The sequence below is a fragment of the Melospiza melodia genome, chromosome 14 (assembly GCF_035770615.1).
Source record: "Melospiza melodia melodia isolate bMelMel2 chromosome 14, bMelMel2.pri, whole genome shotgun sequence".
Classification (NCBI taxonomy): Eukaryota; Metazoa; Chordata; class Aves; order Passeriformes; family Passerellidae; genus Melospiza; species Melospiza melodia.
In genome coordinates this window covers 3,678,553-3,706,485 of record NC_086207.1, presented here as the reverse complement: position 1 = coordinate 3,706,485, position 27,933 = coordinate 3,678,553, and the positions used below count along the sequence as shown (strand labels likewise).

The 27,933-nt window shown below is 42.4% G+C and overlaps 1 protein-coding gene across 5 annotated transcripts; it reads right to left on the bottom strand.

The window, feature by feature from the left end:
• MATR3 (matrin 3) lies at positions 1-25,985 on the bottom strand. Of its 5 annotated transcripts, none has more exons than XM_063168448.1 (15): positions 25,907-25,965; positions 17,078-18,164; positions 12,756-12,817; positions 12,159-12,200; positions 11,799-11,902; positions 10,736-10,788; positions 10,147-10,272; positions 9,421-9,546; positions 9,069-9,239; positions 7,301-7,432; positions 6,062-6,105; positions 5,206-5,596; positions 3,270-3,663; positions 2,561-2,682; positions 1-1,069 (listed from the first exon to the last, which is right to left on the bottom strand). In XM_063168448.1, exons 2-15 carry the CDS (start codon positions 17,966-17,968, stop codon positions 1,019-1,021), a joined length of 2,709 nt encoding a protein of 902 aa, XP_063024518.1. In that variant the 5' UTR covers positions 17,969-18,164; positions 25,907-25,965; the 3' UTR covers positions 1-1,018. The 5 variants fall into 5 exon arrangements, with proteins under 5 accessions (XP_063024518.1, XP_063024517.1, XP_063024521.1 ...); XM_063168447.1 differs by lacking the exon at positions 25,907-25,965 and adding an exon at positions 25,546-25,652; XM_063168451.1 differs by lacking the exon at positions 17,078-18,164 and having other exon boundaries at positions 25,907-25,985.
• Positions 25,986-27,933: the final 1,948 nt, after the last annotated feature.

Genomic DNA, 27,933 nt, shown 5'->3' with positions numbered 1-27,933 from the left:
TGTGGTCTAGCTTTGTTTATTGGGAATCACTTTAGTAACCTGAAGTCACAAATAAGCAGTAAATAACAAAAACTACAGATAAACACAGGTTACACATGCAAATTCCTGTTCACATCTCACATGTGCAGGTACATTAAATGCACAGTTCTAAAGAGTCTTGACAAAACCAGGTTTTAACAAAAAAAAAAGGTGTTAAAATGCAGGTATGAAAACTTCCATGTGACGAATATAAAGATACCTCTGTCCCTTTTAGGACTCCAATGCTGCTTTTGATATACCAGAGATGTACGACAGCAACAAGATTCAAGTAAAAGCAGGAAGAGCTTGAGGAAATAATACTGGTCAGAGAATGGGCATTTACTTCTCACTAAAAATACACGGAATAGCTGAATAGGAAAGTCTAGCAAGAGCTTAGGAAAAAAAAAATCACAAAGTTGTAAAGCTGACTAATCACTAATTTTCCTATTTGCTATAGATAACAGCAGTGACATTAAAAGAAACTGCAATTCAACATTTAAAAATGCAACTTACATTTAACGACTTTTTAAAGTGAAATGCAATGACAGCCTTACACTCAAAATTAAACAGCTGCTAGGCTCAGACCAGAATACGGAATGTTCTAGATAAAATAAAAATACAGTATTACTTTTCATTTTTTATTCAGAATGGAATTGAAAGACAATTTCTGAAGCTTGAAAGTAGTAAGTTTCATTTAAATGCAGTTTTCTTCTCATAGATGAGCTTTCCACAAGGGTGCAAGATTTCTTTTTCTGTAATAGCTTGAAGTGTCAAATGAAAAGTTGTTGCCATTCTCACATTAAGAACAAACTGTTGTCATTAACTTAACTGCATATGCTTTTTGCTACAACATTTAACACATGAACAGACCTATAATGCCTACTGTATCTCACTAAAACAAAAAAGAATACAGTATCTCCATCTACTACTTGTACTGCTTTTAAAAAAGATTAACATTAAAAACAAAGCCACGTTTTCCTTACATCCTTTTTTTTTTTTTTTAACCTTCTTTCTTTTGCCTGAAGTCTTCTGCCATTTTATCCAGAATTTTCTGTTGAAAGAAAGCAGTTATATTGGGGATATATTTAAAGAGTTTCTCACAGGCACAACATAAAGAACAAAAACATAAATCCAATTTCCAAGTTTAAAATCTGTGAGCATCAATTGCAATTGCAAAGATCATAACCAACAAGGCTGGCACTTCTCCCCACCCTGGAGTGGAGCTCTCCTTGGCAAGCCAAGGGAATTCCTTCCCCTTTTGTCGTGGACTTGTGACTGAGCCACTTACCCAGGTGGAATCTGCCCTCTAGAGAGGCAGGGACACAATAGCTCAATATCTCCCTTCCCTGAAGAAGGGTTAATTTGGAAGTCTGAGGAATTTGGTACCACTTTGGTGACATTTGGCAGCAACACCAATTCACCTATTTCATTCTCCCAGCTCTCCAAGAAAAGGAGACTCCCATCTCCAAGCAAGTGTCACTATGAAACAGAAGCTGCATTCCCCCCTTCCCTCCCCAATTCCAAACCCCACCACAGTCACACAAATCACCCACAAGCAGCTCACTGACCATTTCTGCCATGGAAAAAGCAAAGCAAATCATGTTTCATTCAAGTAATAAAGCTCACAAATTAGCATTTTCCCCCCTTCCCTTTTTACATCAAGGCTTTAATGTCCCATAAGCAGGTACCTCAATGGAAAAAAAAAAAAAGAAAAAAGAAAAAAGAAAAAAACACCATGGTGATGGATGAGGTGAATTTTCTTCCTACAAGATCCTGCATGGGAATTGATTTTCTGATCTACTCCTTCACAGTATTTGGTGACAATTTTTGTGCCATCTGCCTTCCCAGGCCCTTTGTTTATTTGGGGGTTCCCTGTTACTGCAAGAAGGCAAATGTTTGAATTATGAGGTGCCACATTCTCCTTCTCTGTGGAGCCCCTGGGGTTTGCTTTCAGCTCAGGGATCAACTGCCCTGCAATGCATTAATGTGACACTGCAGGACTATCAGAATTCCTCTGGGATTGCCCTTTCCTGGAGGTCATGTTTGCAGCTCACAGTATGAGGTTACAGCAGCAGCATTGTCACTCATGCCATGCAATCATGTGATACCTCATCCACTTAGAAAAGGGAAAAAGTGCTCACAAAATCAGAAGTTGCAAAGGTTTTTCCTTTTTTAAACATATAAAAGCTTCATCTTAAGCTTTGTTGACTGGTTGAAAACACTCTCAAAGGGACAACTGGAAGGGATCTGGGCCATCTGTATTTACTCTGCATCACTACTTCTAGGCCTGGCCTTATTCCAATTGGAATTCCCTCTTTAATCCAAATTTACAAGATAAAAAAAATGCTGGAGCCACTCTTTAAACTGTGTATTCTGCATACTGTTTTCACAAGACGATGTTTTAGAGAGGTCTATCTAGAGTTAAAAGTGAGTAAGCCAATTTCCACTGCCTGAAAGGTATTTTTATTGTCAGTCCAGTCTCGTTAAGCTCTATTCCCCAGAAAGAATCAAGCCATTTAAAATGAACAAGTTTTTGCCTTACCTTCAACTTTTGATAATGAGGAAGGCTGCTGCAATGGGTCTTTTTTGCAACATCTTCATTTGTGTAGAACAGGGAACACAATTTGCAATAAAACCCTGTTTTGGGTACCACATAATTCACACCTAGAGGAGTAAACACCACAAAATAAACTAAGAGATCTACTCTACATCATTTATTTTAATGTCATATGTCATTTCAGCTAAATCTTAAAACCATAATTCACTTTACATTAAAAGCTGCTTTATCTTTAAAAGTCTCTGTTTTAGTTTAGTCAAGGAGGGGCCTAGTAGTAGTAACTAAGTATGTGCAGTTTTTTTTTTTTTAATTTAAAAATCAATCTTTTGGATTAAGAGTCCATTTTATTAGGTCCTTCAAGAACTCACAACGTTTTGTGATCAGTTTTGGAGTATTTAATATGACTCTGAACTATTACCACTGTTGCGCTTTGTGCTAGCAATTGAATTTGTGTTGCTAAAAGATACCTCTGTCAATTTCTGCCTAAGAAAGGGGTTATGAAAACTCTATGAAAAGAAGGAATAAAGGAAGAAAGTACTGGGTTTAGGGCAGGAGTGAAGAAGGGGGAGGAGGGGAAAGCCCTAAAATGAAAGGCTATGGGGCAATGTATTGCCAAAAATAAAAGTCAGATGAAATGAGAAATGCTACTGCGATGCACAGAGACATTTTGGAAAAGAAACGGAAACAGCCTTACCAACAGGAATGTTTGGCTGGTATGGCCCAATCCTAAACTCATCTGGGACAAGAGGTTTCTCCAGAACACTCTTTGTTTCCTGCTCGCCCTGGGGGTCTGTGCTTTCCTGGGTGCTTTTCTCAGCATCCTGTGCTGTGGTAGCATCAGAACCTTCAACACTTTCAGCCTTGGCGTTCTCCTCGCTTTTCGTTCCGTTTTCTAACGTTTCACTCTCCTGCTCTGGCTCCTCAATCTTGTCCACCTTGATCTCTGCCAGGCTGTCCTCGCCCTTGCCCGCAGCCTTGGCAGCCAGGCCGGACTTGCGCAGTTTCTGGTGGTCGGAGTCCTCCTCGTCGCCCACCTCGTCCAGGGTGACGAAGCCCTCCATGCTGCGGGGGAAGCCGCCCACGTAGCGCTGTGGGGACAAGGAGCCGTGTCAGCTCAGCCTGAGGGCTGCCCTCAAACCCCCTGAGCTTCAGAGCACAAACACATCCCCCAAACTCCTCCTGGGAGAGCTGCCTTGCTCGCTCACTCAAGGTTTAACCAGCTCTTTTTGTACCCCACTGCCCCCAGAATCAAGGGTTCCCAGTCGCAATGAGTTTTTTTTTTGCATCTGGAGTGGCCACTGTTTCACCACAGCAACATAATTTCAACTTAAGAACAGAGCCAAAATCACTTAAATTCTCAAGATGAAAGTTCTTTTAACATGAGTACCTTAAGTGAAAGTAATTTTGGAGTGCACAAATTTTGTTTCTGAGAATCCCGTAAGATCCTTGAATTCATGGGCTGAACAGAAGACAAAACCTTACAAGAACTATTGTCTCCACTAATGATATGAAAGTTCATCAAAAAGTTCATCATCCACATTTTAACAACCACTAAAACACAAACAAAACCCAACCCAAAGCCACCAACCACCCAAACTGTGAAAGCCTCTCAAAATCCAGGTTTCATTAGAAGAGGCACTGTCTAAATTCAGAATTTTTGGAAATGCTCCTGCTGATATGGAGATATCGCTATTCCACATACTTAACAGCCACTGAGAGCAGGACTGAGGCAGCATCAGCTTTGTGAATGTGGGTTTCAAAGAATGAAGTTCGGCTCTGAAGCAGTTTGTCACAGCCAATGCCCACATACCAATAAGGAACACTAAGAAAACTGGGAAATGCCATTTGCATGGCCAGTATCCATCTCAGCACCATTAACCAGGTTCCTGACAAGGATCCCCCAAAACTCAGATCCATGCACATCTCATTCACTAATCAGGAACGTGCCTTTCTTGCAAAACAACATTCCAAGTCAACAAATTACTACAACTTTGCACACTACTCCACAGAACTGAGTGTGATTAACAAAGCAGGCAGGACATAAAAACCACAAGAGTGTGGGATGATGTGGTGAGAAAAAGGGAATTCACAGCAAGTAGCTTGTGACTGGAAACACCTTGAACACATTTCTTGTCTTTCTCCAGTGGGAAAGGGGCCCTGGCTAACTGCAGATGGCCCTAACTGCCCCTCAGTTTAAGGTGTAGCTGTACATCCAATTCTGTCCAAGCCCAGATTAGCCTCAAGCCCCCATTCCACTATTTTTGAACATAATTTCTGGCTCATGGGTAACTACAGGCAGTTTGCTGAGAAACTGCTTGGGAGAACACAGCTCCTGGTTAGAGTATTAATCAAAAAAGGGGTGAAAAGCAAGCAAATCCCCAGCAAGCAACAAGGGTACAAGCCCCAAAATTAAAGCTTCTGTCAAAACAGAATCAGGGATCTATAACTGAATCCAGGTGCAAGTTACACCCAGTGAGATCTTCCATTTTCTTCACAGAGCTTTAACACCTGTTCCTCTCCCGACAGGTGTTTTAAAGGCCCACGGAGGAAGGTCTGCACCAGAATGTACATGGTGTGCTACCTAAGTTAGACTGGGCTGCCCCCACTCAGCAGCTCACTGTGTGAGTTACCTTTTTAAGCTTTTTCTTGGCTGCTGGAGTGGTTGCAGCATTGCCCTCAGTTTTTACAGTCGCATCATCAGGCGTGTCCTTTTTTTCCTCAGTAGCCACATCACCTAAATTGGCAACATCTGCATCCTCTCCTGCTGAGCTGCCACTTTCTAACAGTGCTGCTGCCTCCTCCTCATCCACCAGCAGCTCATCTTCAGACTCCAGGAGTAAACTGGGCTCATCTTGCTCTGTCTGTTCCCCACTTTTGGCACCTGAAGGCTCAGCAGCATCCTCCTGTTTCTCCTCTTTTGCTTTTTCTTCTGTATTGCCACTTTCAGGTTTCTGAGCAGGTTCTGTTTTGGACTTCTTATCACTGGGAGAATCTTTGCTGTCTGGGGAATATGTTCTCTTTCTGTAAAGAACAAAGAACATTGCTGCTTGTAAACCTGGAGAGAGCCCAGAAATTACTAAAGAAAAAGATCATATTTCTTTAGACAACCCTAGAAACTATTGTGTTTCAGTTCAGAAAATGGAAAGCTGAGGGAAACCCTGAAGGACATCATTCTTCAAACGTACAAAAGGCTGCTCCAAGGAGAAATTATCCTTACAAGAAAGGACAACTGCTTGTGGGTTTAAATTGCAGGAAGGCAAGGCTAATTAGGGACTGCAAAGGATTTCCTGAGGAGCCTGAAGAGGCTGTGAAATCTCCATCATTAGAGGAAGAGGGTGGGTAGCATATTTGAAACAGTTAATCTCTGGGCACAACCTCCAGCCATTTGATCTCAAAGCTTGCCTTTTTTGTATTGTTTCTATACTCTGTATAAGGTATTTTCATATTTCCTTTAAACAACATCATGCTTTAACAATAGGAAATTACCTGGTTTTATCCTTTTTCAGCAGTTCAACTCCTTTGTTGGGAATCTAAAATAAAATTTTAGAAATCTGTGAGTCACAGCAGATTATGACTTACACAACTGCTGCAGCATTCATTCAGACCAGAATCCAATCCAGCCAAGTCCTTCCAGCTACATTAACCCCCAGGAGCTCTGTCCATGTCACCCACCAACTGATCAGTAAACCTTTATTTCATGTCAGACAGGATCTGACCAACCTAGAAATCCCCTGCCTGTATTCACAGTAATTATTCAATACAAAACAAATGGGATATCCTGCTCCAGAAAATTCACATACAATTCTTGGTTTGTTTATGAACCAACAGCATGTAGTGCAGGCACTGGCACAAATCAGTCCTAAGCTGTACTTTTCTCCATCATTAGTGAAAACCTTTAGCAGACTCCCATCACTTGAACTGCTTATGAATTACTGAACAGGAAATGTCACTTGTAGGCAGTAACAAGGAAATCTATTCCAATTGCCACTAAGTGCTCATTTTGCTGCACTACCATGTGCATCACTAAGATTTCTTCAAGCTCCACAACAAAGCTGATGTTTCTAGGAGACAGCCTGACACTTCAGATTTCTCCTACTTTCATTATCACAACACTTTATTATTATCACAGAATATTCTGAGTTGAAAGGGATCCATAAGGATCATCAAGTCCAGCTCTCCAGTGAATGGCCCAAAAGGGTTGAACCCACAACCTTGGCATTATCAGCACCATGCTCTGACCAGCTGACCTCCTCTCAGTTTTCTACCTACTGTCACAGTCTGATGAAGAACCACCTATAATTGCATGAATATTACCCTAGTGTTATGTAAAAAAACCCTTCAGTCAATCTTTCCCTCCTTTATATCAGCTGCACAGGCAGAGGTGCAGTTCTAATACATTGTAAGTTTTCACAAACCTTCTTCATTTTCAAAGATGAAGGGGAAAGAAAAAGGATCCCACATTAGAGAATGTTCTAAATGGAGTAATTTTAATTAAAATCTACATAATTTACTCTAAAATTTGAATTATAGCAACTGGGTTTAATCTGAAAGGAATATCCTTTAACTTGTCTCATAACACCACACTCGTGCCAAGTAACTGCACTTGAGGAGCCAAAAAATATCACATCCAACTGTTCAATTTTACATGCAACACTGAATTTTCAATAAGCAATGGCTGTCATCTACTTCCCTTTACATGTTCAACTACAATTAAAAATTCCTTACCCTTAACACCAGCTTCTTGTACTTTTCAGATAAATCCACTTTGACACATCTGCCTTGGAACCAAAGGGCTTTGTTGGCACAATGCTCAACCATGGCCAAAGCATCTTCTCTGGTCTCCATCTCAATGAAGGCCTGAAAAGATTAAAACACACATTAAAAAGGACTCTGAAACACACAACATTTTTCCAGGCAGTGATTTAACTTAAAACACAGCATTTTCAAATACTGAAACAAAATCATGAGGTTTAACTACATCTATCCTCACCAAACACTTTAACATTTACCCAACTGCTCTACAAACCCCAGCTTTTCCACTCAGAACATCTGTCCCATAGACAGTTCTGAAATTAAACAGGCATTCAAATAATCTGCCAAAAAAGTCACCATAAAGTAAAATATGATTTAAATTAAAAAGTATCAGGACAATGAAACTCTTATTTAGTGCTTATGTACCTGGGAATTTCAGGGTAGCTGTGAGACTACCTCAGTATTTTATTTTTGGTTTTTGAGAGAAGGCTGAAACGGAAAGGCAGCAACTGCTGCTCCTCCAGCTTTGTGAGGAGATCTCATGAGGCTGCTGAATGAGCTTTAAACAAACACATCTGGGTTGGAGTATCCTTGCCAAAAAAACTGAAAGCTGTTTCAGCAGCCAACTTAGACAGCAAAGGGATTTTGTTTTTCCAGTGAAATAAGGTCAGGGAGGACTTCCTAGGGGTCACACAATAGTTCAGTAATTTTTCACTACTAAAGTGTGGCATTAGGGGATTCAGGCACCCATCTCTTTGTAAGAGCAGGAGAACTTTCTTTTTTACTCAAGAGAGCAATGAACTGGGACAGTAAAGCTTAAAAAAATTAGAGCTAAATAGTTTAAACTCCTGTATATTTATAGAAACCTTGGCCATGCACATCCAAAGCATTTCACTACACACATGGAATGGTCTGTCTTCAAATCTTTCTCTTCCAAGCTAGAAAAGCACAGTAGGACTGCTTTTGTTCAAAGAATGAAAAATAAAGGGTGAATAAAAGAAACATGTAACAGTGGAATATATTTATGTTTCATAGGTAATGGTTTTTCAGCCCTAAGGTATCACCGCGCCTGAGTGGGTCGCAGCTGGTGAGAGAGAGACGGTGAATCTTGTTTCCTGAATCAGAAGGCTGATTTATTATATATTATATAGAATACATTATGACTATGCTAATAGAATATAGAGAGAGGTTTGCAGAGCAGCTAGGCTAGGCTAAGAATAGATAGAAAAGAATCCACAACAAAGTTGTGTTCAAGGACTCAGTCCCCTAGCTTGCACTGGTGATTGGCCCTTAATTATAAACATAGGAAATGAGCCAATCAAGGTGTCCCTGTTGCATTCCACAGCATCTGATAATAATTGTTTACCTTGTCTTCTGAGGCCTCTGGCCTCCAGAGGACGCAGAAATCCGAAAGAAAGGATTTCTGTGGAGAAATGTCTGCAACACTAAGGAAACAATCCCATGGGTTTTTCAGCCCTAACAAAACAAGGCTCCATGCAGGAATCTGCATAATCCAGTAATTCAACTTCCTTACTGAAATACATTTGTTCTGTTTTTAAAGCAGCTCATATCCCAGGGACATCCCACAGGAAGCTTCAAAGCAAACCCCTGACCTAGACAGACCCTGGGTCATTTCCAAACCTATGCCAGAGCACCAAGTCCATATATGCCCCAGGTGAAGGTGCAATTTTTTCCCAGTTAACCCCCCTTCAAGGCCTGCCCCAGGATTCCCCTGCTTCACCTGGCTTTTCATTCTCATGAGGATGTAGTTCTTGATCTTGCCATAGGGCTCAGCCAGCTTGAGCACAGCGTTGTCGGAGTAGCCCGAGTGGGGCAAATTGCTCAGGTGGATCACACGACCCAGCTCTGGTTTTGGGGGCTCAGTCTTTTGGTCAGGCTTACCCTCAGGTTTCTAAGATTAAAAGAGAAAGGGTTTTTTTAAGATCCATATAAAAAAATATAGTGACTGTTCCTTGATTAATCTGATGCACTGAAAAGTACAGAAATTAGGAGTAACTAAAATGCAGCAGCCTCATAACACTGACTGCCCCGAATTAAAATAAGGCAATGCTAAAAAAGCAGAAGTGTTTTACCTTTATTCTCTTGTATTTCTGTGACAAGTGGACTCTGACTGGTTTACCAAACACCAGGGCAGGTGTTGTTGAATAATATTCCACTGCAGCCTGGGCATCTTCAGTGGTTGACATTTCAATAAATGCCTGAAATCATACAAAATCAAATTAAGTGCTGCTCTTTCAGGAATCTAATTTTGTTTCAAATTTTCAAGCTCTTCCATGCTTCCTTATAAAAATAACTGCATCAGAAATGAAAACTGCTTTTTGGTTACAACATGAACTGACCTGCAGAACTTGGCAGACACTTTATTTAGGTGCACAAACAAAACAATTTTGTTTGTTTACATTCCACCTAGATTTGGATTCAAAACATTCAATTGCTTCCTGCTTTTTCCACTTCTACAGTATTGCTTTTTTTCACACTTCAAAATAAGGCACACTCCATAATACAAACTAAGATCAAGTAAGTTTTCAGATAGTTTTCAAACAAGAGCAGAATGTGGTGTTGTTGAGAAAGCAATGAAAACCAACCAGGAGGATTTTCCAATACACAAGTGAAAATGCAGAAATGAGCATTGCTGGAAACACTCCTCCTTTCCTTTCCCACATGGCCCTGATGCCAGATGTGCCATCTCAGTGGGTGGCTGAGCAAGTCCTTTGCCAAAAACAAAGCTCAGACAGTGACAGGAAGCCCAGCAGACACAGCAGCCAAACCACCAGCAGTGCCCTGGGACCCAACCTCACCTCATTGATTTTGTTCAGAATCAGGTGATTTGTGATTATCCCAAAGGGTTCAACAAGCTGCAGCAGCTGATATCTCAGGTTCTTTCCCCTCTGGAAATCCATGATGTGCACAACTCTGCTTGTTTCCTGTTGAACACACAGCATGAGAAATCCTGAGTACCAGCAAACCTAAATTCTGCCAAGGCTCTGCTCTACTGGTGTAACTGGTTTAAGTTTCTAAAAACTATTTTTATCTATCTTCACTAGTGACCAAAAGATGCATCCAGAAAAGGCACAGAATTTCTATGGATTTCCAGAGCAAGATGCCTGCCATGCCAAAGCTGCCTTTCCTTAAGTTCACTTCCCACAGCTTTATCATGAAGAGAACCTCTAAAGAAGTTCTGTACACTTTTGGAATAAATATTTTGTGGAGTACTCAACACAACAAACTCCCAATCTCATGCCGAAGTTTCAGTACTTCCACACAAATTTTAAAATCTCACTTCTAAAGACAATCAACTAACTAAACAAAATCCACCCCTTAAGCAAACACAGAAAAATTGTACAACAAAAACGTGAGTTAAAAAAAAGAAATCATTTCAATACTAACCACTCTGCCCTTCTGCATGTGTCTGGGTCCTTGCATATTTCCATTTCCAGCTCCTTTAAGAAATTAAATGAATAAACAATCTTAGTTCAGTCTGTAAGACTGGGATTAATGTGTCTCATCATGAGTTCTTAAAAGATATGTCACTTGTAATACCAGAGTGTGATCAAGTTCTAAAAACTAATTATTTCATTGCACTCTAACAATTTTTTTATTTATTTCAGAGCTCTTGTAACCTGGAGTCCACACATCACCAATTCAATCACAATACCCATTAAAAAAATCCAAAAAACCAAACACAAAAAAATCTCCCTTTCAAATAGTTTGGCCTACAGTTAAATCTGAGATACTTTGAAAAATTAATTATGTTATTTTAATGTCATAAAGTATGAATGCATCTATAATCTAAAAAGTGCAATATTTGTAAGTAAACATAGTAATGTGTAATATTTGTAAAAAATTATGTAAAAAAGTGTAATATTTGTATGTAAGCAAGTAAAATATTTGTACTCTGTCAGGATATCCAGGTAAATTAATTGGTTTTGCTCTTTTAGTTATTTGAACTATCTAAAGGTAGGAAGTAAGAGCATCAGGCAAGAATCTGATTCTTAACCTCCTTTCCTGAGAGGAAGAGGTTTGCATCATCCATCTTCCCACTTCTATTCCAATTTATTTCTCATGTTCACTTGAAAATAGGGGGAAAAAACACTTAGGACACTGAATTCTTACCAGAAAACTGCACCAACATGTAGCTACTCAGAACACAGACAGAAAAATCTCCTACATAGGAAAAAAAAATCCAAGCGCTCAACACATGTAGATTAATCTCAGTTAAAAATCCCCAGCCATAGGGAGGTGGCAGCTGGCAAAAAGGTGAAGTGTGGGAACTCAGTACTAGTCTTTAATCCCACCACAGCCAAAGTATTTTAGCTCTAGTGCTGCGAAAAAGATTTTCCTTTACTGTTTGAGAACACCAGTGACAAATTAAAGCAAGAATAAAAAAAAAAAAAAATTCACAAAACCCCTGAAATTAAGCCTGGTGAAGGTAGGTGCCTGCTGAGGTTACCTCTGGGCCCAACAGGAGGTCCTCCAAGGTGGAATGGAGGTGGTGGTGGTCCCAAAATTCCCGGTGCAGGGTTTGTAGATTGCTGCAACATAAAGGGATCACCCCTAAAAAAAAAAGGAGAAAACACACTGTCATTTTAAACCAAGGAACTGTGAAGCTTTCATTCACAAAACACCCTAATTTCTGCAGAGCTTCTATGCACACAACTCAGGCTACTTTTACTGCTGCCCTTCAGATGGACAACAAAGGGAGGAACCCATTTGAACAACAACAAAAAAATGCTGTTTCACATAAAATGTTAGGAACTCCCTCTGCTTCAAATAAACAATTATAAATACTTCCAAATTAATTACTACTTACATTCCATGTCCTGAATCACTGTCAGGATTCCATTCTGGGTATCTTAAAAGAAACAAAATTAAAAGAAAATGTAAGAAACACGCCATCTCCTCTAGCTGTGTAACACAAGCAGCAATACCTGGAGGTGTAAGACAGCTGCAGCACAGGCAACACTCCAGGCCCACTGCCAGAGCCATGAGCAGCTGACAGAAATGCTGCTCTTCAGGACAAACTCCCTACTCTGTTTGCGTATCTGCCGCTTTTACAAGAAAAATGTACAAGTGGTATCAACAACTACAGTTACAACAGATTCTCAACTGCTAAATTCTAGCTGTTACATATACATCAGTAGGATTCCAAAGCTATGAACCAGGATCCCTTTTTGTCCTGAAGATGCTCCAAGTTGCTTTTATCCCCTAGAAGGCACAGTAAGTTTTCTAAACTTGCTTTGTGCAACAGTTATTTATAATCAGGGAACACTGTGAGCTGGAAAGGACCCACAAGGACCATCCAGCCCAGCTGCTGGCCCTGCACAGGACAGCCAGGAATGGCAGGCTGTGCCTGAGTGCTGTCCCAGGCTGAGCCCTCCTCCCCAGTTACTGTACTTCCAGTTCATACATTTCGAGCAGCAGCTGACAGCGGCGGCTGTGAGTCGCTCCATTGATGTGATGGTTCCACTCCTGCACAAAGTAAACAAGGCACAATTAGCAGCCACACAGGGCAGCCCTTCCCACAAAGTCATGGCCTACAGCAGTGTCTGCTCTGCTAAGCTGCAGTTTTGCAGATCCACAGAATGGAATCTGTGCTGGTGATTTGAGGAGACACTGACACTGGACCTACCTCTTCTCTGCTAACCTGGCTCAAAAGGTGCCTGATGGGAACGGGGCTGCTCCTGCCTCAGAGTGCAAAACTCCAGCCCAGGCACAGAGGGCCATGGCAGCCTTTGCAACTGAAGGCTGTTTGTATCTCTTCAGGCATTGCAGAATTTCCTCTACTCTGCTTCATTCCTCAGATTTCTACAGATTATTATGAAGTAAGACTCCAATTTTTAGAACCATAAAGAGGCCAAGAAATTGCACGGAATTCAGAAAGGAAAGACTAAAAGAAACCTAAGTGCATAGCTAGGACAAACTACAAATATATAGGTGAAATATAAAATATATGACCACTTGAGGGGAATAATAAAGGAAAAAAGCAGATCTAAACCAAGATGGTACAAAGGAGAAGTAATGAAATTGAACCATATCATCCAGGTAAAACCCCTCCTGGTTCTGGTTTAAGCACTAGAAAGGAATGAGGGATTTCTGCTTTTTCTCTGCAGACCATTTTAACTACAAAGGGAGTTACTTATTTTAGTGCCTGAGCTCTGTATCTTTATACTCTTACAAGTACAAACACAAATCTGTGCTTTATTCACATTTGTGAAGTGACAGAAGCTCTGGAGTTTCCCTGCTGCACATCTGGGAGCCACAGCCTGACCTTCACTCTGCTGCTCCTCAGGGAAGAAAAGCACCAGCAGAGATAAACAGGGGGGAGAGTTATTCAAGAGCCTTGGGGCTGAAGGTTTTCTCCAACTGAAGGTTTTTTCTTATCAGCCACATTTTCAACTATGAACACAAAGTGCACTGGCAACTGTTTTATGTGGCTCTTCTTAAATGTCTGCTTCTGCTCAGCACCCACAAAGGATTTTTGCCTAATCCCTTATCTTTCCAGATTTTTGGTCTCTGCCACACTACAGCAGTCCTGGATACAATGAGACATTCCCAAGGCTCACTGTAGTGTTTCCATATGTTAAATGCCTATCCTGCACTTCCTACAAAGGAGGAAAATCTGGATTTAAAGTCTCTCATAAAGTACTACAATATTACTCCATGATGCTCCTGACATGGAGCAAGATGAAGTCATCCTTTTTAGCAAGATGTAAAATGAGAGCACCACTTTTTCATGTTAACTGCACAAGATGTACGCTCTGCAACTATAAATAGGCTGGCAATTAGGATGAAAAATACCCACCAAAAAAAAAAAATCTATGAACCATTCAACACAAAGTTTCTTCAGTTCAGTACCTGCTACCAAGTGTTAGCATTACACTCTAGAAAATAGTCCTTTAAACCCTAAACCCCTCTAAATTCAGGGGCTGGTTCCACCACACATAACATGCTTTGAATCTGTCTCAACACAAAACTGATGTAGAACTTATCTGCAAACCACAAGCAAAGTTTGGGAGATTTAATTCTATTAAAATGCTTTCCAATTGGCAGAAAAGGGGGATGTGATTGCAAGTTCAGATTTCTCTTCTCCCCCAAGGAACAATGGCAGCTCATCTACAATAACTTTTTATTACACAATTCTTAATCTGGATTCCCTTTGCTGCCTGCACCCATTTGGAAGCATCCCCTCCCCAGAGTTTTGGGGCACCAGATTATTCGTATTTACAGGAACTCTTTAACATAAAGGCCCCAAGCTGAGAGAGAGAAAACCTGAACTGAGTTTCTGGAAAACCCAGATTCCCCTTTGGCTGGGTTGATGCAAGCCAGAGGACACTCTGTTCCTCAGAAAATGAGGCCACACTCGAGCACCTAATTTTAGCCTGCCCTCTCCCAGGGCCACAGCCAGGTTGTCCCTCTGAGATGTACCAGGTTCAAGCACTTCACCTCCAAATTCATCTGCTCAGGTTGCATCAGCCTTTGGCAGGAAAACAATCCCTCCACATCTAACACCTCATTCCCTGATAAAGGGATCAGGATTGACAAAATGCCTGAAGAACTGGGGCACGATTTACTTCACAGACAGAAAATAAACTCGATCTTAAAATATACACACATCAAATAAAGAAGCAATTAAGAACATCACTAAAATTTTTAAAAAATAACACCAGAAGACTACTCTGCCAATTTAATTTACACTAAGGATATTTAACACCTTGCTTGCATTTTAAACACACATAGCTTGATCAAACACTTTTAAAAATCACCGATATTTTTATTTGGAGGTGGGGAAAATGATATTTTGTTACTACAGTAATAAATTTATATAGTCCCAGCTATGAAAAGCATTCCCTTTCTGCTTTCCATACATTTCGGTTCAAATCAGATTACTTTAAAAGTTATGTTTTACTTGATTTGATTTTGTGGGAGACACAAAATAAGGAATTGTGTAATGGTTGGGTATACAAAGCAGAGGAAAGAAGGAGAGAAAGAAAATTCTTGTGGTGACATGATTTCTGAAATCAGAAATAAAGCCTCGACTTGGGTCATAAGAACCAGATGATCCAACCACAAGTATTTTATTGTGTACTAGCAGTTTTAAAGTCAGAGTATATTCCTAAAAAGAAAAAATCTTTTACATGTTACAGAAGAGGTCAGCCACTTAGGTTATGCTGTTAAAAGAATTTGGTATTTCTCATACCTGGAAAGGTATTTCCATGAGGATATCCTTTCATTAGATCTGCACTCCAAAGCACACTAAGAGTCATGAGCCTTTAAAATAAAGAGCTAAAAAGACCCCTACTTACAGGATTACTGGTTGCCATCTTCAAGGACCTCAGAAGTTAATGTTTTCAATCTAACCAAATGAAGTCCTTTTACAGAACTGAGCATGGCAGCTAAACTGTTAACACTTAAAAACTTTAGTGAAAATAAACGTCCAATACAGGAGACAAGAAACCTGGATTACTGTATTTTGTATCAAAAGTAATTAAAGCAACACAAGTTCATAAACTGTCAGATCAGGTGGAGCCATACAGCGTGTGCTCTAGAACTGGTTTGATCCTTTCCTTGCAGGGAAAGAATAATTCTTGTGTTTCAAAAAGATCAGATGTACAGAACAGCACTTTTTGAGAGGTAACTGTAAAGAAATGGTTAGTAACAGCAATTCCACATTGTATCAATTTTACAGTAACAACATGTATTATGTTTTCAATTGAAGGCCTTCAAGCTAATTAGCCACTAATTGAGACAAGAGGGGCACTGTATTAGCCAATTAGCCAATTAAATTGCCTAGTACACTGGAAATCAGCAAGATGAGTACATTGGAAAAGGTGAAAGTGAGAAGGCTCTGAAAACACCATCTGAATCACGTTGAGCAACCTGCTCCCTTTGCAGAGCTGCACTAGGTGTGGATAACTAAGAGGGAAGTTCCAGCATCACCGAACACACCCGAAGATCCACTCTACTCGTGAGCCAAGTAAAGAACACTACTAGGAACACAGAGCAGGATACTGCAACAGCAGACTGATTGCTGGGAGAGTCTACAGGGATAGATGCAACATGTGACAATAAAAAGTGAGTCTGAAGTGTTCTAAGAGAGTTGTGAAAAAAGGAGAAAAATGACGACAAATTTCAGCCATAGTATGAGATAGAGTGTTAAAGTGAAATTAAAAAGGCAAGAATGAGCTAATCTAAAACGTGGTTTTTACTTTTGCAAATAAGTTCCAGGGCTCTACATTAACTCTTTCCCTCTGGACAGGGAAAAAGCAGAACTGTGCAAGAATGCATCTTAACTACATATAAATCAGCAATCAAGACAGATGTGGAGGAGAGCTGAAACTAGCTTCCGGAATGGCACAGTAGATACACTGCAAAAAAACCCCAAACCAACAAAAAAATACCAAAACCCACCCCAAAACTGCTTGAATGCCAGATGTTTGTGGTTAAGAGAACATGTAGATGTAAAATATAAACAAGATACCCCAGTAGATGATAGCTGTTTGACTTGAAGTTAAGCAATCTGGGCAAATAAAATACATTAATGTAAAGCCCTGGTTTACAATGTTTGTCAACAATTACCTTGCAAATAAACCAAGTGCCTTTTTCACTCTCAAACCAACTTTCAGATCATTTCAAAAGCAACCAGGCCATAGAAATAATTAAAGAAATAGGTAAAAACAGAACAGATACTACAACGTAAAGGAAAATAGAAGTATCTGGTGCATAACTCACCTTATTAGAATGAACTGGCATATCACATATAGAGCACAGATGGGGATAACCCTTCGGTAAGAATCCATGGAAGTCTTCAATATTGCTATTTGGAGGAGCACCTCTCTTTTTCTCAAAGAGAGATCTCTCGGGACCAGGACCACGACCCATTCTGTCATACTCACTGTCAAATTTATGATAGTTATGCGAAGTCTCACCATAAAAAGATTCATCCCTACACCTTTCTCCATCTCTCAATCTGTCATCTTCATAATCCATTCTGTCATAATAACCAGATTCTTGAGAACGACTTCCATGGTCATAGTCAACCACTGGGTTGAGACTAGGACCACGATCATCAAAGCTATCTCTTCTAAAATGCCTTTTTTCTTCCCAATCATCCCTAGGTACTCTGTATGGTGGTTCCCGTGTGGATGATCTGCCATCTCTACCATAACCTTCTTCAGCTCTCCTCCTTTTAAGTTGTAGAAGGATCTGAGGCAAGTTTTCAGGAGTGATCTTGTCCTCTGGATAGCGACTCAGTTCATCTAAGTCTCTAGCAGACAGACCAAAGCTGGCCAAAATGTTTGTGGCCTGGTCTGCATCTCCACGGTGCTGAGAAGACAAAGGGAGCGGACCTCTACTTCCAATGTTAAATATAGACTGCAAATTATGGGAAGAGGTACTACCAGAAGACAGTGCACTATGAGATCCTTGTTGGTTCAATGAAGAACTCATTCCAAGATTCATTAAGCTAGCAAGGCGTGCAGTACCCTGGTTCATCCTTCCAAGAGATGCTGGCATATTTAAAGACTGGGTAGCAGCAGCAAGAAGGCCTATTCCTGCAGAGAGGTCACGCCCATGACCTTGTGAATCCCTACTCAGAGATGACTGCTGGAATGACTTGGACATTGTAGAACTAGAGCTTGTCTACTTTATGGATCAAAAAATTCTTTTTGTTTAGTTTTTTTTTTTTTTTTTTTAAGATGGCTGCAAAGAGAGCTCACACTAGAAAGCTAGGCAAACTTCACTTCAAAAACGGTAACGCCAAGAAAGAGGATCAATAATGACTGCAGATCTTCTTCAAGCTGAGAAACACCAGACAATTCTGTAGAAAAACAAGCAGTTTTAGTCATAAATCCCTTTAAACAGATGCAGTTTTAAACTTATGCATCATGTTGAGCTAAAAAACATTAAAGATCTCAATCTTACAAGGCTTTTATCACATAACAGATTCAAGAGGTACCCAGAACCTACATATATTATTGCAGATAAAAATACAGTAGTGTTTCCTATACATACTACTCTTCTTCCACAAAAAGCTACTTTCACACTGAAGAAAGGTGAATTTCAGAAGTTTGCGATGTCTGAAAGCATCTCTAAAGTTTACTGACATGTAAGCCTTGATCTCTGGTTAATGGCTTTATTCTTACCCTACATTACTGTACTGTGTCTGTGAGAAGAACACAAAAAACTTAGGCCCATAGAATCCAAGATGACTTTGGCATATAACACATATTTGAAAATGAAACCTCTAGCACCACAGAAAAGGACGAAAGGAAGTTAAAAGTAACTGAAGTTTGGGCAAAAAGTTTCTGCTATAAGATCTGTAAATAAGACCAAACACAATATTCAGTCTTTACGCAGTAAAATTCCAATTACTGATGTGAAGACAGATGTGAACAAGAAAAACAAGTTTTACATTTTGCAGGAAGTAAACAAGACCTCTTGTTCCAATTGCAGTTACACTGCTAACAGCATTTCTGAAGGGATTCTTTACTCTGTTACATGGCAGCTGCGACACACCAGCCTGTACTCTCAGACCTCAAACTAAACAAGGTCAGGATTAGTGCAGGGATGGGAGACCCAAGGAAAACCCTGCTCCTGCAGGAAGAGACCCCAGTGAGTCAGGAGATGGCACCACATCCCAGTGGCACTGGGGCTGGCACTGGCACCGTGACCACCTGTGGGAGTTAAAGATCCTAAAGCACTGCTCACAAGAGAGAGGTGACTCTGGTGCCCCACTAAACACTGACCTAGCACTCCAACATTAGGTTCAACTGCATTTACACCAAGTTCTAACTAAACAATCTATTAATATCCACAGCATGCTGCAATGAATACATTTCATAAAATGTTCTTTCAGGACAGAGCAGAAATAACTGTAATACTTCACCCCATCCTCCTCCAGCCTTGGAACAGATACACAAAGTTCAAAGCAATTCAACACATGTGAAAATATTCCAGCAGGAATAATCTGCTCTTGGGTCCCCGACACTGCCAGTGTGGGCAGAGCAGCTCTGCCTCTCCAGCAGAGCCACCCAGGAGCACATCAAACACACAATCACTGGGAAAAGAAACAGGCACAGGCTGCACAGCTGCAAATGAAGTCAGCTCCCAAGAGAACAGGTAGTTTGGGGAGGAATGGAAAGGACAAAATGAAAGCAAGGACTTTTCCTTGAAGAGACCAGCTCTGCAGGAGGCAATGGCTCTTGTACTGGAAAGAGAAGGAAAAAGGTCAAGGTTAGAGGTCTCTAGCTCCACTGCCTGCTCAATACACAGCCTGTTCCAACACTGCACAAAGCTGAAAAGCACTTGGGTTTTTCTCAGTAGCAGCATGTCACAAAACTATGCATTTATGTAAAAAAAACAGATTCCCTGAAATATACACAAAACACACATAACTCCTAAAACTCCACCTTTGCAAACTAACTCCTTTATACAATTTGCTACACACTCCGTTATCAATGCATTTAAACTCATCTCAGCTACATTTTTAAGATTCAAATATGCTGGAGTCATTAAAATGAAGCTTAACTGTGTGACATTTGTTAAGAATAAGAGACTGAGAAACATGGGTATGAAAATAAGTTTGAAAGTTCTGAGGCAGAAGACAGAAAAACACTGCAGAAAGCTTCAGAGGAAAACAGTAACACAAGAACAGAGGGGGAACACACCAGGTGAATTCTGAGGGAGATGTCCCAGAGAAGGGGGCCACACTGGAGGACACCTGAACACAAAGCACTGAAGAACTACATTGTAAAAATCAAAACTCTTCTGAGTTCAAACAGAGAGGAACTCTAATATTCACCTGCGTACCATGCTTTTATCTTACATTCATTCAGTGTTCTTTGAAGTATTTTTATGACAATTTTACAAGCTAATCCTTACTCATTCAATTTTTACACCTGAATTTCTTCCTAGTTCATTCACCCTCTTTCAGAAGGGTTTGAAGCTGAACTTACTGGGTTCTTCATAAAATCAGGTATTCCAGAGGGCCCTCTGAGCCTGAGCCAGCAGCAATTCCACAGATACCCCTGTGGTCAGGACAGGCTCACTGTGTCCTGCTGTTAGTGCAAGGACCAACATTATTCAAGTTTCCACCAAATCAGGAAAGTTCTCCACTTTTGAAAAACACCCTTTATTTGAACAAATGCTCCCTAATCCTCCTGTCACAGCTGTCAAGTGGCAGTTCATTGTGTGCTGCTGCAGAGATTAGCAGGGTGCAAACCCCATGGCACCCCAGGCTGGCAGGACCCGATGGTGCCATGCTGAGACCCCACTGCAGAGCTTCACAGAACCACACCCAGCTCCTGCAGCTGTAAACACCCAGGGAAGGGGCAAAGGGAAAATAAAAACTGGAAAGATGGCAGAATAACCAAGACAAAGACATAGAGAGGGACAATCTTATGGAAAAGCATGAAGTGGGACAGTAAGACAAGTGTATGATGAAGACACAGCACAAGTTGGCAATTGGTGCTAGTCAGGAAATGCCCTACATCCAATTAGGTACTTGAGTACTTAAATTAACCAGTTTGAATATCCTCAAAAAACCACTATTTATCACACCATCATCTTACAACAGCTGCTGCACTCCACTCCTAACCAAGCCCATCCTTTAAGACAACAGAAAGAGGTGGGGAAGAGCTCTACCCTCACTCCAAGGATGTTTAACTTCCACAGGGTCAGGTTTAACGTGGTCCTAAGGCAGCACTTGCTGTGCTGCTGATTCCATCCCAGTATCTGATGGGGACAGGTTCCCATGGAGCAGGGCCAGCTTTTGAGACAGGGTGCCATCAACTGAGTCACAGCAACAAGATGGGCAGGACTGAACAGAGCTGCCTGAGAGCCAGACATGAATTAGTTCAAAGTGTTATGCTACTTGTTCTCCATGAAATTTCAGCTAAGTGGGAACAGACAGCCTTGCAGGTAACACCTTTTTTAAAGATCTCTGGGGAAAAATTTGGCCATATTAAGATTTGAAAATATATATTATCAAGCAATCTTGAAATAAGTTGAAAGTCAAAATGTTATTAGATTTCCAGACAATGAAAACAATTTGTATCTACAAGTTGCAAAAGAGTGTTCTATAAAGGCAGACAACAAAAATAAGGAATTTGAATCCTACAGAGTACACGGTTATCAAACAGAGCCCAAAATGAGGCTGATTTTTAAACACTGTAGAAGGTTTTTCTCTTAGTGTAAATCTGAACATATCTTTTCAATAAAGCTTATGAATATGAACTCTTGCTCCAATATTAAGTTTGACCTGACAACAGTTTAATTCAGTGAATTTTTGGAATATATTGATCATGCTGAACACAATAACCTCAGCTTGTCACCTTTTATGGAACACATATAGGCTGAAAATAAGTCCCCAGCTCCCTATTCCTTTTGCCACTCTCAGGGGGTTTTAACTTATGCAGAGTTACTGTAATTTTAATGATAATCTTGCTCTTAGAAGAACTCTTTTTACCCATTCCTCTTCCACTATTTACAAAAAAAGTGTTAAAAATTACAAGTAACTGTTTTCACTTTCTAGTCAGCTTCACTTTCACTTCAGAACACATTGAATTAGAACAAATAAATTCAGGTTAAAAAACAAATTTTATGGTAAAAACCTGAAATTATCTACAAGCTGAAAAGCACACCCTCATTTTGTAACAACACAATGCTTTTGCAGACCGTACACCCTTGGGAAAAAAGTACCACAGAAGTTTTTGGAAGTCTGCTCTTTATAAACATCTATAGGTTTTCCTCCTCATCTCTTACACATCATACTCTGTCTGGCAATCCCTTCTGCCATGGGACAATTCTTCTGCTCCTTGGCAAAACTGGCTCCAGCAGATCATGGCAAAAAGGGCTACTGAGGGAAGAGATTGGAATTTGGACACACAGCCCCTCCACGCTGGTCTGAGAATTAATGGTAGCAAAACCAAGAACTTGCAAGGAAACTGGAAGCAGATGTTGTCTAGTTGCTGAATGACCAAGTACAATGGATCTCAAATCCAAGGGATTAACTTTTGGACAATACAGCAAAGGCCACTGCATTGTCCAAAGGCAAAGGAGGAATTGCCCAGCTGCCTCAGAGAAATGCAGATTCCTGCTCATTTCAGCTGCCAATACTCAGAGTGGTAATTTATTTAGTATAGCTGTTCCACATGCAAGAAAAGCACTCATCTTGCTCAAGCCACCTCAAAGGTCATGCCCTTCATGAAACTCCAGGAGCACCTGGCACACAGGACTCACGCTTTTTCTGGGCACAGATTAACCACTCTGCTTCAGGCACAACAACTGGAGGAGTTTCAGTTCGTAGGATTATGTTTCTCTTCATCCCAGGGACTTCCTGATCAGAGGAACACAAAATAATCTGAGAGTTGAAGTGACTGTAACAGAGGATTGCTTCAGAATAGGAAAATGTGACATCTGAACAGAACATTTACAAATGGGGAATTGAAATGACTGGTTTAGCAATCAAGAATCTTAAAAGAACTTACAGTTTTCAACATCTGAATGCAAAAAGGAACATAAAAGAGATTGGTTTCCTATTTCTGTTCATTATATAATTTAATAAATTCAACCAGGCCTCTTGTGTAAGAGGTGCATTTTAAAAGTGCATTTATTCCTTTACATAAACAGAAATAGAAAAAAGAAGACTCAAGAACAAGAGAAAGAAGGCAAAACCCACTTATTTTTTGAAAGGGAAAGAAGTTTACACCCAGAAACAACAGGTAACTGTTGTCACTGTGGTGACCACACCACAAACACCTCTATGGCTTCCAGCCACTCCTTTCCACTGCTTTCAATCCCAGGGACACCTTCAGAGCTCTCCAGTAAGAAGATGCACACAGGCTCCTAAAGCTCCAAAAAGCTCCATGGAGGCACTAACAGAGGGGCTCTGCCAAAACCAGGCTGTGTGGAATGCTGTGGGATTCTACTGGGAAACTCCAGCAACAGAAATGTGCTCCCATGCACAACAAGGACACAATCCTCCTGCATTCCCAGCAGCTGTGGGGACCAACAGCCCCTCAGACACCAAAATTCTGACATCAACCCCAGAACAAATCACAGAGCAATTTTTACCATTAAAAAAATTAAAAAGAAAAAAAAAAAAAAAAAAAGAAAAGAAAAACCTCAGACAGAACAGTTGTGTGTTCTGATCTGGTAACCTGAATTTCCATCTGCCTTGAGGCATTTCCAGGGCTGGGATAAAATCCTGGTCTTTCCCAGCTGAAATCCTGCTTGAAGTTGCAAGAAGCTGCAGAGAAAAAAATCAAAGAACTGTTTCACTGGTTCAGTGCTCAAAATAAAACCCCTTTTGTTGAAATTATAACTGCACAATATGGTACTTAAACACTCACAAACTAAATGAGTTCAGAAATATTATGAAGTATTTGCTTTTGTTTTCAAGACTTGTTGACTCAGAGAGCTGATGAAGAAAGGAAGCAGCATTGAAAAAAACCTTCATAAATGAACAAACTGAATGGAAATAATTTCATTGCAGCTCTGCTTGCAACAGCTTCTCCCCCAGATTTGTTGAGCCACCCAGAAGCCTCCTGAGTATTACATTATAAAATTACCTTTGTATTCACCAAATCTCTCAGCAGAGACATGTGCAATCACAGCAAAGGGCAGCACACAGCTTTTCCTAATTTCTCACCCAATTAATGAGTGCTTTTATTTAAGTGCAGTTTATTCCTGAGTAAACCAATGGTTATAATATAACAGCTATACAAAACTTCAGTCTGGAGCCCCAAACACTGACTCTTCTACCCCCCCTCTTGAACTGATCTTCAGTTTTTACCTTTAGGAACATGGATATCCACATTTTAAGGACACATTTAGGAATTTCTCTGGTGTTCTTTTCCCATCACTTAGTTCCAGGATGTATGTAACACCAAATGCACAATGCAGAAGTACAAACACTGACTTATCACTTCACAAACACATCCAAGGTCTGAGTGCCAGTATCCTCACTCAGAACTCAGTAATGAAACATTTTGGGAAGTTTTTTTGATAAAATTCAAGACAGAAGTTCACTAATTACTTGGGAATACAATAAAACCCTTAGTATGTTCACTACATGTTATAAAAATAATTTACCATTTTAGCACATTGAAAACAGGAAATATTAACTTTTCAAATAGGAGAAGATGAAATCACTGGATCAATAGATTCTTTGTAAAGAAGCTCCTGAAAATGCACCCTTTCCTTCTCCCCATGAAAACTACACAGACTGCTTTAAGAAACTTACATTTTCGACCAGAGCTGCTCCCTACTTATCTGACTCCAGGAAATCAGGACCACCTACAGTTCAAAAAACCTGAAGAATTTAAGGCTGAGTAAAAAGAATGAAGATCGTTCAGCAGTTTGAACCACTATTAGATACTTTTTTCCCAAAGGTCTGCATCGTGGAAAGAAAAACAGCCACACATTTGGAATCTGAGGGATGGTTCAGCTTTCTTTCAACAGCGTAAATGCCTCATTTATCATTTAACAAAGCAGTTTTTCAGGCTCCCAGAAAGTTCTTTTCAACTTCTGGAGCTTTTCAGAATAGGTGAACTTTGTATCTCATTACTCTGACTCTGGAAGCAGTGTGTGTACATTAAAGAAACGGAACGTTATCAATCCACCACGAGAAGAAAAAAAACACCCCCGCAGCTTGATTTGTAAGCATAGCCTGAATTATATGAAAGTGAAACTGAGTAGAAAGAGGGGTCAAACGGCTGCCTGCACTGACAGGATTCTTGTTACTCAATTCATTAATTCTTAAGGCCAGATGGACATCAAAACCAGCGGTTTTAGGCTCTAACGGCGTTTAGAGGTTAAGGAAGGAGGGAGGAACAGGGCCGGCAGCGAGGCCGCGGCTGGAGCGGGCAGGGAGCAGGGCAGAGCTCCGGGCAGCGGAGCCGGGTCACGGCTGCAGCGCCGAGGGCCCGAGCGGGAGCCGCAGTTCCCGGGCCCGGGGGGCGGCGGCGGGGGGGTCGGGGCTTTGTTCGGGCCCGGCGCGGCCGCAGTTCCGGCTGGCGGCGGGCGGGGGCGCCCCGGGGGCCGCGGCACCGGCCGGGCCGGGCCTGCGCGTGACCGCCGCGCGCCGGCCCGCGCCCCCCCCGCCGCGCGCTCCCGCCTCGCCCCCCACCCCTCACGGCGGGGCGGCCGCCGCACGACCCCGAGATGGCGGCGGGCCGGGGGCGCGGCGCCGCTCCTACCTGCGGGCCGGCGGGGACGCAACGCGGCGGCGCCTCCCGCTCGGTGCGGCGCCGGCGGCGGGGGAAAGGGGACGAACGGACGGACGGCGGGACTGAGGGAGGGACAGAGGGACTGAGGCGGCTGCGCGAGCCCCGCGCGCGCCTCGCCGCGCTCGCGAGAGCACGCCCGCCCGCTGCCCGCCTGCTCACGTGCCCGGCGGCGGCCGCCCCGCTCGGCTCCGGTATCGCCTGTGAGTCCGCGCCGCTCCCGCCGCTGGCCGGGACCGCCCGCCCCGCCCGCCGTGAGGGATGTGGGGTGTGGGATGGGGACGGGGAGGAGGCGCAGCCGGTAGGGCTCTCGCGAGAGGTGGGGGCCGCTCACCGTGCTCTCGCGAGAGCGCCGCTGCACCGCGCGCCGCCAGCCCGCCGCCCGCGCCCCGCTCATTGTCCGCGCTCCCGCGGGGCAGCATGGGAAAGCGCGGGGGGCGGAGCGGGGCGGTGGCCACGCCCCCCAGGAGGAGCGCGGGGCCCGGGGCCGCGGGTTCGCGGCTCCCCTCAGCCGCTTCCGGGCAGCGGCAGCGCCGGCACCGCCGCCGCGGGCTGTGCCCGGGCTATCCGAGGCGTCCGGGGGATCCAGGCTGTCCGGGATATCCACAGTATCCTCTGGTCCCCACGCTGTTCTCTGTGTCCCAGGGCACGATCGCGGGCAGCCGGCCCCGCCCAGCCCGAGGCCGCTCTCCTCAGCACAACGCAGGTGTCACCATCGCTAAAATATTCAAAACTCTGGGCTCTCGCTGGCTGTGAGGCCGTTGGAAGGTTCTGGTAAAAAGGCCCTGCCGCCGATGTGCAAGGCTGTGCTGTTCCACTGATCCAACATTGCCACCTTGTGCTGGATGAGGAGAGGTCCCTGTGCCGCTGCCCTCCTGAAACCCGTGAGCTGTCACCAAAGTACTCGTACAACCCCTCGTAATTTGGATTTACTCCGTAGTAATTCCAAATTCAACATCTTTCTCCCTATTTAATTTTGTGGCCAAAGAACCGGTCTCTCCATTAGCCTGGAAACTGCTGTGCTCCAGCAGCTTTAGGAAGGTGAGGGTGTGTATGTGAATTCAGGGAAGGCTCCAGGGGAAAGGAAAAATCTACCTCTTCAATTCATCACAGCCTGATTTTTCTTCTCTGTAAGTGGCTGGAGAGCACAATGAAACAACAACACAAGGTATTTTTAAAAAATGGAAATGGTACAATATATGTGTTGAAATAACATGGAAATGCTCAGAGAACAATCACAAGAAATCCAGCTCTTAACAAGCTCAAGGTAAAAAAACAATGAAGTGCTCAAAAACAAGCCCATAAATCTCAGTTAACAATCTTCCTGTGCTGTGGTGCTGCAGAGCAGTAAAAGCAGAGCAAATGTAAAGCAATCCAGCCACTTTTGCCTAGCAGAAGTCAGATATGGATTGCAAAATGTATGGTTCTCCTGAACAGAACCATAAATCACGTTGTCATTTCCCAAGAACGAATGCAGGTCCTGCTCCATTTCCTGGCTTTATTTCACTGCCAGTCTTGGACCTCATGGGTTCTCTGCCAATTCCCTTTGCTGTCCTGCACTCGGGGCACCAGACCAGGTCCAAGGTGACTCATTCTGACCTTTACTGATCAGCTGTGTGCTGCAGAAGGAGCTGCGCGGTGCTCACTGTCCCCTTCCTGCAGAGGGGACACCCTGAGCTCCAGACCCTGTGCTGACCATTGCAGAACCTTCAGGACATCCCTATTTTTTATTTCCCAGTTTTGCACAAAGCTGGAAGCTGGACATGCCCCAGAACCCAGACTACACCCCATGAGCACCAGCATTGGCAGCAGGGCAGGGGGGATTCTGTCCCTGTGATGCCTTGTGAGGGCGGACCTAGAACAGAGACCAGACTGAGCTAAAGAATAAAGTAGGGATTTATTAAGAGGCCTCAAATAGATCCACCTTGGGCAGCACAACCCAAAATGGGCACAAAAGGGACAACAGGTCACGGGGTCTCACATTCTTGGTCCATTAGCATATTGGAGCTAATTGTCCAATTCCAGCTTTAGCCCAGGCAGTCCCATCCTGCTTGTTTTTCTCTCTCCAGTCCGTGTTGTTTGTGCTCTTAGGCCTGAGATCTGGATCATTTGTCCTTGGTGCCCAGCTAGAGTAGGAATTGTTTTGTCTCCCCACTCTGTGCAGAGAACTCACCATCCCATAATATGAAGCCCAGACTTATACACTAAAGCAGAATAAACCTGAAAAATATAAAAACTGAAACTGAGGCATCACCTGTGTCCCTGTGCTCAGGTGATTTCCCACCTGCAGAGCTGCCCCAGCCCAGGCAGGAGCTGGAGCTGCTGGGGCCAGGCCAGAGGAGGCTCCAGGATGATCCCAGG

What these genes read in the sequence shown, in the direction of transcription:
- MATR3 (XM_063168448.1), bottom strand. Translation starts at nt 17,968, where the DNA reads ATGTCCAAGTCATTCCAGCAGTCATCTCTGAGTAGGGATTCACAAGGT. An exon ending in AGAAATACAAGAGAATAAAG is followed by an intron (nt 9,240 to 9,420) that starts GTAAAACACTTC and finishes TTTTAATCTTAG; the next exon opens with AAACCTGAGGGTAAGCCTGA. An exon ending in CCAGCCAAACATTCCTGTTG is followed by an intron (nt 2,683 to 3,269) that starts GTAAGGCTGTTT and finishes TTACTCCTCTAG; the next exon opens with GTGTGAATTATGTGGTACCC.